Here is a 13,325-nt window from a genome sequence, read left to right on the forward strand (position 1 = left end):
CTGAACCACGATTATATGTACTGGTTCCGACAAGACCCGGGACACGGGCTGAGGCTGATCCATTATTCAGCTAGGCCTCCCACCACAGTGCAAGGAGACGTGCCCAAGAGCTACAGCATCTCCAGATCAAGCACAGAGAACTTCCCTCTCAGGCTGGAGTCCGCCAACCGCTCCCAGACATCTGTGTACTTCTGCGCCAGCAGTTACTCCACGGCGCTGCACGGCCACGTCCTCTCTGTGCAAAAATACAGGAGGTCCAAGTGAAAGCTCCTAGCACCGGGAGCCTCAGGGCTTGGTTAGCCACCTGCCTGCAGTGTGACCCTAGGTGTGTGGACTAGGTTGACCCAAACCTCACACAAGGACTCCGAGACACGTGTCCACCATCCATCTCTGTCTTTTCCCTGCATCCTCCCTGTGAACCAAGAAGATGCTTCTCCAGCTCTGACTGCTAGTCATCACCTGAGCCTGAGACCTCCAGGAGGGAAGGTTGCTGGTAAATTAGATAAAAACAGATCACCTTGTCTCACTTCAATGCTGTCTCTCAGGAAGGTTCTCCCCGACTGGCTCTCATGTAGTCTCCGCTCTTGCCCACCTTTCTTGGGTGGGCAGGACATTCCTCTCCTCACCTCCCTGGCCCCCTCTACCACTCCCATGCTGCTCCTCCCTCATCCGGGTCATGTCCCTTCCCAAGTCACACGGAAGCTTTTAAAGTGCCCTCTCCACATGGTCTGCTTTGAGCAAGTTGTCTGGAGTCATCAAAGAGAAATCAGCTTCAGTTAATTATCAATTATCCGAATCTCATGTGAGTCCATCTGAAGGAGTGACTGGCTTTCTATGTACATCCTCCTGCCCCCGACTTCCTCAGCATCTCACCTAACCTCGGCCCCTTGGCACCGCCTCCCTCATCAAAATCTTCTCAAAGTCAAAATATATCTTCCATTGCCCCATTATATCAAGATTTTATAAGTGCAGAAATATGAGTTCATATATATAAAACCTCTTTACAAAATGTATCAACTAGAATTTGGAAATGCTTAATTTATACAAGACATCTGGAAATACATGTATCTGATTAATCAGAGGTAGGTATGGAATTCAGGTTTCCAGGAGATTTTCGTGAGATCCTCAGAGTGTTTATTTTATGGTGATTATTTCCATCTTGGCTAAGTACCATCGTTGCAGTGGTACAGCGATTCCTTCCTTCTTAGTAACAATGTCGGATCATTGAGTCTTCAACTTCCAGAGGCTAAGAGTAGATTTGAAGACGAACCCTAATTCAGCCAGGATGGGAAGGCAGTAGAACACTGGAATGTGAGTGTGTGTGTGTGTGTGTATGTGAGTGTGTATTAAGCTTGTGGGTTTCTGTACCCTTTAGACAGAGGACACAAACCCATGAGACTGTGAACCACTGGCAAGTAGGAGGCACTGTGGGCCCATGTAACCAGGTGAGCTGGAGGGGTTGAGGGTCACCCAGCAGACGGAGCTTTAGGGAACCTTAACTACATGCCTGTGTCAGGGAACAGGCTTGAGTTCCCTGAGTGATCCTGGGACACATGGAACCAGCACAGGCTCCTCAGTGCCAGGGAATTCGGGACGTGCCTGGAGCTTCAGGATGTACTCAGGGGGGCCTGCATGGGAAGTGGAGGGTGAGGGGTCCCCGCGGCTGCTGAGGGCTTGGTGACGAGTGTCAGGAAGTAGCAGAGAGGGGAGAACAAGCCATATTGTGGACATATGGAGACATGGGGAGAGTGCACACTTCAAACCCACCCTTTGCTGAGGGGCTGTGCAGCACAGGGAAGGGCACAGAGGAGCTGGCCCTGCATACTGGTAAGGGGTCCAGATTGGACAGGGAAGCCTGCAGAGACACAGGGCAGTGAGGTCATAGGCAAATGCTCCAATCAGGGAAGCAGGAGGGTCAGCACTTTACAGCACTCACCCCAGGAGCCCTGGGCCAGCCAGCATCAGTCTTGGGTTCCTGATGCGGCCATGGGCTCCAGGCTCCTCAGCTGTGTGACTCTCTGCCTCCTGGGAGCAGGTGAGTCCTGGACACAGTGTGGGAGCTTCTGAGATGTCTGCCTCCCTGAGATAGAAGCCCTGTGCTCTGCCCTCAGCTTCCTTGTCTCCTCCCCAACAGGCCTGGTGGATTCTGAAGTCACCCAGACCCCCAAATACCTGACCAAATCAAGAAAGCAGCAAGTGATTCTGAGATGTCCCCTGAGTCTGGACACAGCTCTGTGTACTGGTACCAAAAGGCCCTGGGCCAAGGCCCCCAATTCCTCATTCAGTATTACAACAGGGAAGAGAATTAGAAAGGAAACATATCAGATCTATTCTCAGGAAAACAGTTCAGTGACTCTAACTCCAAGCTGAACTTGACTTCCTTGGAGCAGACAGACTCAGCCATGTATCTCTGTGCCAGCAGCCAAGGCACAGCCCTGCATGATCAGGTGCCTCTGGTTCAAAAACACTCCTGCCGCAGCTCAGGAAGTGGAGGTGAGCGTGTTGACTGCCTGCCTGCCTGGCCCAGGCCAGGCAGAGTGGACAGTCTTCCCCAGATATTCATTTCTTGATATGTTTTAATGCTCACAAAGATCATGGAAGGTAAGTATTATTTTAACTGTTATTCCATCTGAGTGAACATGAATTGCCCAGGTCTCATGCTTCATAATTGTTATAGCAAGGACTCTGACTCAAGTCTGTTTTCAACACTTGTGGTCTCTTTTCCCCAATGAAACTGTCTCCCTACAGAACAAATTAGATATACAAGTGGGTTACATGAAACAAGATAGAATTTGGGTCTCTATGATATGAATTGTTATTCCTGAATGACAGCCACGGATCACAAAGGAGCTATTCCCATGGGTGGAATGTCTCAAATAAAAACAGCATTTTTCATTACCCTGGCGTCTGCACCTCCCTCCACATCCCTCCTACATCTGTATTCCTTTGTGCCGAAACGTCATCCTGTGCTGGGCACCCAGCTTATCTCCACACAGAAATGTGGGTCACCAGCCTGAGGGGGCTCTGCTTGCTCCCTTTCCACAATCACGGGAATCACGGCCTGCTGTGAACATGAAGGAGCTGTACCTGGGTTTGACCGGTGGACCGTCTGTCAGTGCATTGATTAGAAATAGACCAAAGAATTCCTCAAATGTTGATGAGCCTGCAATGAGGTTGGGAGCAGAAACCTGGAGAAACATGGTAGGTAGAGGGACATTGGCAGGACTGCGGTCAATTTTGCAGAAATAGAGGCTTGAAGTGCTGCTGCTGCTGCTGCTAAGTCGCTTCAGTCGTGTCCAACTCTGTGCGACCCCATAGACGGCAGCCCACCAGGCTCCCCCATCCCTGGGATTTTCCAGGCAAAACACTGAAGTGGGTTGCCATTTCCTTCTCCAATGCGTGAAAGTGAAAAGTGAAAGTGAAGTTGCTCAGTCGTGTCTGACTCTGTGCGACCCTATGGACTGCAGCCTTCCAGGCTCCCCCATCCCTGGGATTTTCCAGGCAAGAACACTGGAGTGGGTTGCCATTGCCTTCTCTGCTTGAAGTGCTATTGGGACACATAAAGGGCAGCAGGATGCCAGAAAGATTTCCCCAGGATTCAAAACTCCAGAAATATGTGGATAAATACAAATAATATACATGTTAAGAAGACTTACGTCTGGACTACAATATACAAAACATTTAATCAGTTTAACATTTGCGGAAAAAATCTTTAACATATACAGAAAGGTTACAGCAACGTGTGAGCTTACGTCCAGTGGTCTGGATGGTTCTTGTGTTGTGAACTATTCACTTAGGTTCATTTCTGATTTGAGCCTCCTGAGAAGGGCGTGGTTCCCTGAGTGACAGGTTGGCTCTGGGGCCTGACGGGGACAGTGACATCTCAGAAGGACTCCCTGGAGAGCCCCTCTCTCTCTCATCCACAGTCAGACCAGAGGGCCCTCCGCTTGCCCCGCCCCCGCCATGAGCCCTTGCTTCCTGGGCTGTGTGGTCTTCTGTCTCCTGCAGGCAGGTGAGTCCTGGGGGGCAGGGTCCCCTTGGGGGTGCCAGCGCTAAGCCTGTCCACTGTGACTGCAGAATCGGTCCTCCTTTTCCACAGGGGCGGTCCATGCTGGTGTCACTCAGGATCCCAGATTCCAGGTCGTGAGGACAGGACAGAAGGCTACACTGACATGTACCCAGGATCTGGGTCATGACTGCATGTACTGGTACCGACAAGACTTGGGACACCGGCTGAGGCTGATCCATTACTCATTTGCTGCTCCCAACACAGTTAAAGGAGACATACCCGAGGGTTACAGCATCTCCAGACCAAGTACAGAGGACTTCCCTCTCACACTGGAGTCTGCCAACCGCTCCCAGACATCTGTGTACTTCTGCGCCAGCAGTTACTCCACAGCGCTGCAGGGTCACCTCCTCTCTGTGCAAAAAGGCAAGGCAGCCCCTTGCTTGTAGGCTCCTAGCACCAGCAGCCTCAGGGCTTTGCTGCCACGTGCCTGCAGTGTGACCCTGAGTGTGTGGTCCGTGCTGGCCCGGACCTCACTCCACGCCGTGTGGACATGTGTCCACCATCCATTGCTGTCTTTTCTCTGTATCCTCCCTGTGAACTGGGAGTTTCCCCAGCTCTGACTCCTAGTCATCACCTGAGCCTGAGACCTCCAGGAGCGAAGGTTGTTGGTAAAGTAGATAAAAATAGGCCCTCGTGTCCCACCTCAGGCAGCTCATCGCTATCTCTCTGGAAGTTTCTCCCCCAGCCTGGCTCTCGCGTGCTCTCTTCTCTTGCCCACCTTTCCTGGGTGAGTAAGTCATTCCTCTCCCATCTCCTTGGCCCTTTCTACTCCAGCCACAGGGCTCCTCCATCATCTGGGTCACGAAAGTGAAAGTGAGAGTCCCTCAGTCGTGTCCGACTCTTTGCGAACCCATGGACTATGTAGTCCCTGGGGTTCTCCAGGCCAGAATACTGGAATGGGCAGCCTTTCCCTTCTCCAGCGGATCTTCCCAACCCAGGAATCGAACCAGGGTCTCCTGCATTGCAGGTGGATTCTTTACCAACTGAGCTATGGTCACGTCCCTTCCCAAACCACAAGGTAGTTTTTAAAGTGGCCTGTCCACGTGGTCTGCTTTGAGCAAGCTGTCTGGAGTCATCAAAGAGAAACCAACTTCAGTTAATTACCAATTATCCAAAACTTCATTTGAGTCCACTGAACGAGGACAGACTGTCTTTGTGTGTTCTCCCTACAGCCCCCTGATCTCCTTAGCATCTCACCTAACCTAGGCCAGGTTGGCCCACCTCCCTCATCAAAATCTTCTCAAAGTCAAAATATATCCTCCATTGCCTCATGATTTCAAGATTTTATAAGTGCAGAGATAAATGAATCCATATATATAAAACCTCTTTATAAAATTCATTACCTAGAATTTGGTAATAAGCTTAATTTGAATAGGAAGTCTAGAAATATATGCATCTGATTAATCAGAAGTAGTTATGGAATACATGTTTCCTGGTGGATTCACTTGAGATCTTGAGAGTATTTATTTTATGGTCATGTATTTTCATCTTAGCTAACTACTGTCATTGTAGTGGTGCAATAATTACTTCCTTCTTAGTAAAAATGTCAGATCATTCAGTCTTTTACCTCCAGAGGATAAGAGTGGATTTGAGGATCAACCCTAATTCTGTCAGGCTGGGAAGGCAGTAGATCAGGGGTGTGTATTTGTGTGTCTATGTGTAGAGGGGTTGCAGGTGGGGTTGTGGGGAATATCTATTCTTTTTTTGTTTTAATTGTGTCTTTTAATGAAAGCTCCAACTCATATGTGAACACAGCTAGTTAAAGCACAGCACAGCAGGCTTGTAAGTTTAAATTCCTGCAGACTTTATTAGAATCACAGGGAGGGCCGCTACTTAAAAGCTTTTTCCCTTTAAGACCACCTTTGATATTGAGAGTATACATTGGCCAGGCAGGGGAGGGGAAATGTCTAGAGCCCAACAGATTTCTCATTAGCCCAACTTTCTTACCAGCTTATTAACATTTTACAGCCCTAGAAAGCTTAAAGGTGTTCCATGACACATTCATCATCTCTTGAGGCCTAAGGCCCAGAGCACTCGATAGCAGTTATCACAAAAGGAGCGCTTAAGGAACGTACTTATCAGATTAGGAGTAAGAGTTAGTCCAGTAGTTGCTCTGCCGTGCCTCTCTCAACACGCACTTCTGAGTAGTATTCTCCCATGCACGACAGGAGCAGGATGGGCAAGAATGAAACGCAGGAGTGCTGAATAGGCTAGTCTGTTACATCCGGCAGAAACTTCAAGGAATCACCCCCACCAGCCCACCCAAGATCAACTAAAGAGGCCATCTTCAACTCAAGATTATTTGAACAAACGTTAATTAATGCACCCTTCTCCAAAAGACTTCTTTCTTTAAAGGAATGGATTTCGAAGAGAAAAAAAACACGGGCAGAGAGGTATGGAGTAGAAAATAAATACAAATGTAAGCCGTCTTGCTAAATGCTTTATAACCACAACAAACCAGTACAGAGAATGTCCCGTACAAATCCCAATAAAGGTTCAAAGATGGAGGTGTTCCCTTAGGCAGGGCTGAAGACCTCAGTCTCTGGTATTTGGACTTTAGGCTGCAGTCCTGGTTTTTGGATGGATCACCGGGTGTGTGGCACAGTCCATGCTTTTAACCAGACTTGAATAGGAGATTGGCCACTTGGCCCAGGTGGAAGCAGATGAAGTCTTTGGTTTCATATGTCACGTAACTACAGAAGTTCCTCCCCACGATGCAGTGCCAGACGGGGTTGTACTTCTTCTCAGACTCCTTCTTGATGTGGGCCGTGATGTCCTTCTTTATATTATACTTCTCCAGTGCCTGAGCAGCACACTCCACCCAGTCCCGTTGCATCTCCTCCGACATATCGGCATTCTTGATCTCAACCTTTCAGTCACACATGCTCACCAAGGAGCAGGGGCTGGCCTTGGTCTCCTGGGGAAGGTGCTGGCCAGGCTCACACCTGCACAGAGAGGCGGTAACTTCCAAAGCCATGAAGCATCTAAATTTCTATTCTTGATTTAGACAGAAGGCACAGATCTGTGAGACTGTGGACCATGGGCCACTAGGAGGCACTGTGGGCCCATGGTAAGCAGGGTGTGCTGGAGGGGTTGAGAGTCACCCTGGAGAGGGCAGCTTAGGGGAACTTGGCTACATGCCTGCATCAGGGAGCAGGTTTGAGTTCCCTGAGTGGTCCAGACACGTGGGCCCAGCACAGACTCCTCACTGCCCAGCAGAGTGGGGACATTTCTCGAGCTTCAGGATGTGCCCAGGGGGCCATCACCTGGAGCAGCATGGGGAGTGGAGGGTGAGGGATTAGTGTGGCTGGTAAGGCCTGGGGGATGAGTGTCAGGCAGGGACAGGAAGAGAAGAAAAAGTCATGGGCATATGGGCACATGGGGACAGTGCTCACCTCACGCCCACCCTTGGCTGAGGGGCTGTGTGGGACAGGGAAGGGCATAGAGGAGCCCACCATGGGTCCTGGCAAGGGGTCCAGTGGATTTGGAAACAGCCTGCAGAGACACAGAGCAGTGACATCATAGGCAAATGCTCCAATCAGGGAAGCAGGAGGGTCGGCATGTTACACCACTCACCCAGGAGTCCCACCTCCTGCCAGCAGTGGTCTTGGGTTCCTGATGATGCCATGGGCTCCAGGCTCCTCTGCTGTGTGACTCTCTGCCTCCTGGGAGCAGGTGAGTCCTGGACACAGTATGGGAGCTTCTGAGATGTCTTTGCCTCCCTGAGATAGAAGCCTGGCGATGAGGGCTGCAGCAGGAGGCTTTCCCTGTGCTCTGTCCTCAGCTTCCTTGTCTCCTCCCAACAGGCCTGGTGGATTCTGGAGTCACCCAGACCCCCAAATACCTGATCAAATCAAGAAAGCAGCAAGCAACTCTGAGATGTTCCCCTGTCTCTGGACACCCTTACGTGTACTGGTACCAACAGGCCCTGGGCCAGGGCCCCCAGTTCCTCGTTCAGTATTACAACCAGAAAGTGAGAGGAGAATCTCACCTCCTGGATCGATTCTCAGGAAAACAGTTCAGTGACTCTCGCTCTGAGCTGAACTTGAGCTCCTTGGAGCTGACAGACTCAGCCATGTATCTCTGTGCCAGCAGCGAAGACACAGCCCTGCGTGATCAGATGCCTCTGGTACAAAAACACTCCTACCCCAGCTCAGGAAGTGGCTGCCAGGGTGTCAATTGCCAGCCAGGGAGACCCAGACCCAGGTAGAACTGGTAGACTTTCCCAGACATTCTTTCCTTTGTATGTTTTAATGCTCACAAAGATCATGCAAGATAAAGACTATTTTAACTGTTTATACATCTGATGGGAAGTGACTTGCCCAGGTCTCATATTTCCTAACTGCCAGACAAGGAATCAGAATCAAGGCTGTCCTCAATAGCTGTGTTTCCTGCTCCCCATCTTTTAAAGGAGTTCGCTCCACATAGCTGTTACAGCTGATAAGTCCAAATCTGCAGGTTGGACTGGTGATACTAGAGGTTCAGGGAGAGCTGATGTTTAAATTCAAAGGCCCAGGAACTGATGGTCCAGTCTGAAGGCCATCAGCTGAACAGTTCTCTCTTACCTGGGGGAGGATCAGACTTTTCCATCTATACATATCTTCACTGGTTGGATGAGGCCCACTAAGACTGTGGAATGGAAGATCATCTGTTTAAAATGTTAATCTAATCTAATGTTAAAATCTAACTATTTATATGTTAACCTCTTCCAAAAACACCCTCACTTAACATCCAGAAAAAAGTTTAATTAAATGTCTCTGGCACAGTCAAGGTGACACATTCAGTTAGCCATCACACCATCTTCCTGGGTTTCATAAGTATTTAATAAGCATGAAGTCCCTGGCACATAACAGGACTCTGGATTTCTTGATTCCCTTTGCTAACCTCTGACAGCCTCTTCTACCATTTCCTAGGTGCAAAGGTAGAGATGGACATGTTTTGCCTTGAATGCCTTTAAAGAGGACATCAGAAGTCCCAGTGAAAGGAATATTATGCCTAATGATTCATTACATGAAATAAAAAAGTGCATGTAACATCTCACCTCAGATATTTTTAAATCACTTTTATTGATATTTGAACTGTAGTTTACCAGTAAACAATGTAGGTTTTAGGGCCCCTGAACCTCCTACAACCTTATAGTCTGGGGCTTCCCTGACAGGTCAGTTGGGAAAGAATCCACCTGCAATGCAGAAGACCCCGGTTGGATTCCTGGGTCGGGAAGATCCACTGCAGAAGGAACAGGCTACCCACTCCAGTGTTTTGGGCTTCCCTTGTGGCTCAGCTGGTAAAGAATCCACCTGCAATGCAGGAGACCAGAGCTGGGAAGATCCCCTGGAGAAGGGAAAGGCTACCTTACCCACTCCAGTATTCTGGCCTGGAGAATTCCACGGACTGCTTAGTCCATGGGATTGCAAGGAGTTGCACACAGCTGAGCGACTTTCACTTGCACATTCAAGGGTGTATCTGAGATTCCACATCCGTGGATTCAACCAATCACAGCTGTTCAGTATCTTAGTGCATATTTATTAAAATATCCACCCACAAGTTGATCCACTCCATTTCAACTTGTGTTGTTCAAGAGTCAGGTGTATATTCACACTGTATAATGAAGAGCTATATGGTTTGATCAATAAATATGTATATGCTGATGAAACATCTGTCCCTTTAAGACAGAGAGCATTTTATCACCAGATATTCCCTCAGGCCCCGTTCCCGGGACTCTCTCCTTCCCTGACAACCAACAGTGTGATTTTTGTTGCGGTAGATTTGTTTTGTTCATGCATCTTTTTAGTGAAAACTTAATGTCTATACCCATCAGAACAATTCCGTTTTAGCCTGAAGCTAAATATGTAAGACAGTTAAGTGCTCCCGGAAAGTGTTATAATTACAAAGTGCTTAAAACCACATGAGATACCATTTCCGTGTGACGGACAATCCTAACTGGGGACTGATTGTTTGATTAAATGACCATCAAAGGTCTTACCAGCTGGTACAGGCTGTTTTTGTAAAATTTATTGACTCAATTTCATAGATTTTTTTTTCTCATGAACCCTTTTTCTGAAATCATTTTATAATGATTTTTGTTAATATTCTATGGGAAACAACTTAGCAAGGCTTCAGATTCACGCACTGGGTCCTGGGCTGGCCTGACCACCAGCAGCAGTTGTATCCGTGAGTGATAATTCCATGTGGGAGAAGGGTTCCTATGACTCAATCCCAAGGATTCAGGCCACAGGCCTTGATCTGGAAAGACTCCTTTCTTCTGGCCTAGCCTGGATATGACCCCCTTTACTGTGTGCTTCTGTCTCCTGGACCAGAGAAGTCCTGAGCACATGCATGGAACCAGTCGAGGGCTTGTCAGGCCCAGATTCAAGGCTGGTCGTTGTGGTTATGACATGAGGGTCCTTCTTTGTTTCTCGCTTTAGTTTCAGTGTCTTTCTGTCCCAGGACCAGGAGTACTTAGTCACCCAGACATTAGCCGTGTGGTCATGCTAAAGGGAATCCGGCCATCAGGAGGGCACAGCAGGTCTAAAATCATGTAACCAGGATCTGGCACATACTTTGCAGAGTCCATGGTTCAAAGACTATTGAAAATTTGAAGATCCCGACAGCAGAGCATCATTCTAAGTACAGGGTCCTTTTGAGTGTGGGGTTTGTGCAACAAGGTACACTCTAGGGCTCGAGGATATCAATTTATTACTGGCAGTCATGCTTCACAAGGAAGTATTCCCATGGGGTGGATGTCTCACATAAAGTCAGAGCACTTTTCATTTATCCTGGCGTCCGGCACGTCGCCCCAAATCCCTCTCATATATATCTTTCTTTGTTCGAAAATGCCATCCGCATTGAGCAACCAGCTTCTGGCCACAAAGAAAGTTCTGTCTTTGGGCTGCGGTGGTTCTACTTGCTGTGTCCCCTCCCTGCGCCCTCAGACTCGGGAAGCACATACTTTGGCGAGCGAGAAGGCGCTGTACCTGCATTTGGCAGGTGTCCTGTCTGTTAGTGAACTGAGAAGAAATAGAGCCAAGTGATTTCTCAAATAGTAATGAGTCTGCCCTGCAGTTAAGGAACCAGACACCAAAGAATCACTGTAGGTGAGACAACAGGAGCAGGACTGGGTCAGTTGAGCAAAGCAGAAACAACACTTGAGGGAGTGTTCGGGATGCATGGGGCATAAAGGACAGCAGGAAGCCCTAAGGATTTCCTCTGAGATTCAAAACTACAGAAATATGTAGACAAATAAGCTAATATACAAATTAAGGAATTATCTCTGGAGTAAAATATACATAAAACGTACAAACTACTCTAAGGAAAGGTTACAACACTTTGTAAGACTTACGGCTGTTTAGACCATTTCCAAGCAATCTGTCCAAGCCATCTCCCTGTTCTAATCAACTTTCATTTGAGCCTCTAGGGGAAGGGGCGTGGCCGCCATATGACCCGTTGTCTCTGGGGCCTGGCAGGGACAGTGACATCTCAGAAGGACTGACTCCCTGGAGAGCCGCTCTCCCCTCTCATCCACACTCAGACCAGAGGGCCCTCCACCTGCCCTGCCCCAGCCATGAGCCCCTGCCTCCTGGGCTGTGTGGTCTTCTGTCTCCTGCAGGCAGGTGAGTCCTGGGGGCAGGGTCCCCTTCGGGGTGCCATCACTAAGCCTGTCCTCTGTGACTGCAGCATCAGTCCTCCTTCTCCACAGGGGCGGTCCATGCTGGTGTCACTCAGGACCCCAGATTCCAGGTCGTGAGGAGAGGACAGAGCACGACACTGACATGTACTCAGGATCAGGGTCATAACTATATGTACTGGTACCGACAAGACCTGGGACACAGGCTGAGGCTGATCCATTATTCAGCTGGGCCTCCCACCACAGAGAAAGGAGACGGGCCCAACGGATACAGAGTCTCCAGATCAAGCACAGAGAACTTCCCTCTCACGCTGGAGTCTGCCAACCGCTCCCAGATATCTGTGTACTTCTGTGCCAGCAGTTACTCCACGGTGCTGCATGGCCACCTCCTCTCTGTGCAAAAAGACAGGGGGTCCAAGTGAAAGGTCCTAGCACCGGGAGCCTCAGGGCTTGGATAGCCATGTGTGTGCAGTGTGACCCTAGGTGTGTGGACTAGGCTGACCCAAACTTCACTCAGGGACTCCGAGACATATGTCCACCATCCATCTCTGTCTTTCCCCTGCATCCTCCCTGTGAACCAAGAAGATGCTTCTCCAGCTCTGACTGCTAGTCATCACCTGAGCCTGAGACGTCCAGGAGGGAAGGTTGCTGGTAAATTAGATAAAAACAGATCACCATGTCTCACTTCGATGCTTCTCTCTGGAAGGCTCTGCCCGACTGGCTCTCACGTGGTCTCCGCTCTTGCCCACCTTTCTTGGATGGGCAGGACATTCCTCTCCTCACCTCCCAGGCCCCCTCTACCACACCCATGCTGCTCCTCCCTCATCCAGGTCATGTCCCTTCCCAAGTCACAGGGAAGCCTTTAAAGTGCCCTCTCCACATGGTCTGCTTTGAGCAAGTTGTCTGGAGTCATCAAAGAGAAATCAGCTTCAGTTATTATCAGTTATCCAAATCTCATGTGAGTCCATCTGAAGGAGAGACTGGCTTTCTATGTACATCCTCCCACCCCTGACTTCCTCAGCATCTCACCTAACCTCGGCCAGCTTGGCACCACGTCCCTCATCAAAATCTTCTCAAAGTCAAAATATATCTTCCATTGCCCCATTATATCAAGATTTCATAAGTGCAGAAATATATGAGCTCATATATATAAAACCTCTTTACAAAATGTATCAACTAGAATTTGGAAATGCTTAATTTATACAAGACATCTGGAAATACATGTATCCGATTTATCAGAGGTAGGTATGGAATTCAGGTTTCCAGGCAGACTCACGTGAGATCCTCAGAGTGTTTATTTTATGGCGATTATTTCCATCTTGGCTAAGTACCATCTTTGCAGTGGTTCAGCGATTCTTTCCTTCTTAGCAACAATGTCGGATCATTGAGTCGTCAACTTCCAGAGGCTAAGAGTAGATTTGAAGATGAACCCTAATTCAGCCAGGATGGGAAGGCAGTAGAACTCTAGAATGTGAGTGTGTGTGTGTGTGTGTATGTGAGTGTGTATTAAGCTTGTGGGGTTTCTGTACCCTTTAGACAGAGAACGCAAATCCATGAGACTGTGAACCGCTGGCAAGTAGGAGGCACTGTGGGCCCATGTAACCAGGTGAGCTGGAGGGGTTGAGGGTCACC

General features: G+C 48.8%; 1 protein-coding gene and 2 gene segments (V, D, J or C); 2 read left to right on the forward strand and 1 right to left on the reverse strand.

The window, feature by feature from the left end:
• The first annotated feature begins 3,867 nt into the window (after positions 1-3,867).
• On the forward strand, positions 3,868-4,455 carry LOC113888777. The segment is given in 2 exon segments: positions 3,868-4,012; positions 4,100-4,455. Coding segments are annotated over 2 exon segments (405 nt in total).
• Positions 4,456-6,542: 2,087 nt separating this feature from the next.
• LOC113888781 (dynein light chain 1, cytoplasmic-like) lies at positions 6,543-7,236 on the reverse strand. The gene has a single exon (XM_027535777.1). It carries the CDS (start codon positions 6,915-6,917, stop codon positions 6,684-6,686), a length of 234 nt encoding a protein of 77 aa, XP_027391578.1. The 5' UTR covers positions 6,918-7,236; the 3' UTR covers positions 6,543-6,683.
• Positions 7,237-11,630: 4,394 nt separating this feature from the next.
• Positions 11,631-12,115, forward strand: LOC113888775. The segment is given in 2 exon segments: positions 11,631-11,679; positions 11,766-12,115. Coding segments are annotated over 2 exon segments (399 nt in total).
• Positions 12,116-13,325: the final 1,210 nt, after the last annotated feature.

Source organism: Bos indicus x Bos taurus, unplaced genomic scaffold (genome assembly GCF_003369695.1).
Source record: "Bos indicus x Bos taurus breed Angus x Brahman F1 hybrid unplaced genomic scaffold, Bos_hybrid_MaternalHap_v2.0 tig00001704_arrow_arrow_obj, whole genome shotgun sequence".
NCBI classification, from domain to species: domain Eukaryota; kingdom Metazoa; phylum Chordata; class Mammalia; order Artiodactyla; family Bovidae; genus Bos; species Bos indicus x Bos taurus.

Excerpts from the sequence above, each read along its gene's own strand:
- LOC113888781 (XM_027535777.1), bottom strand. The coding sequence starts at position 6,917 with ATGTCGGAGGAGATGCAACGGGACTGGGTGGAGTGTGCTGCTCAGGCA.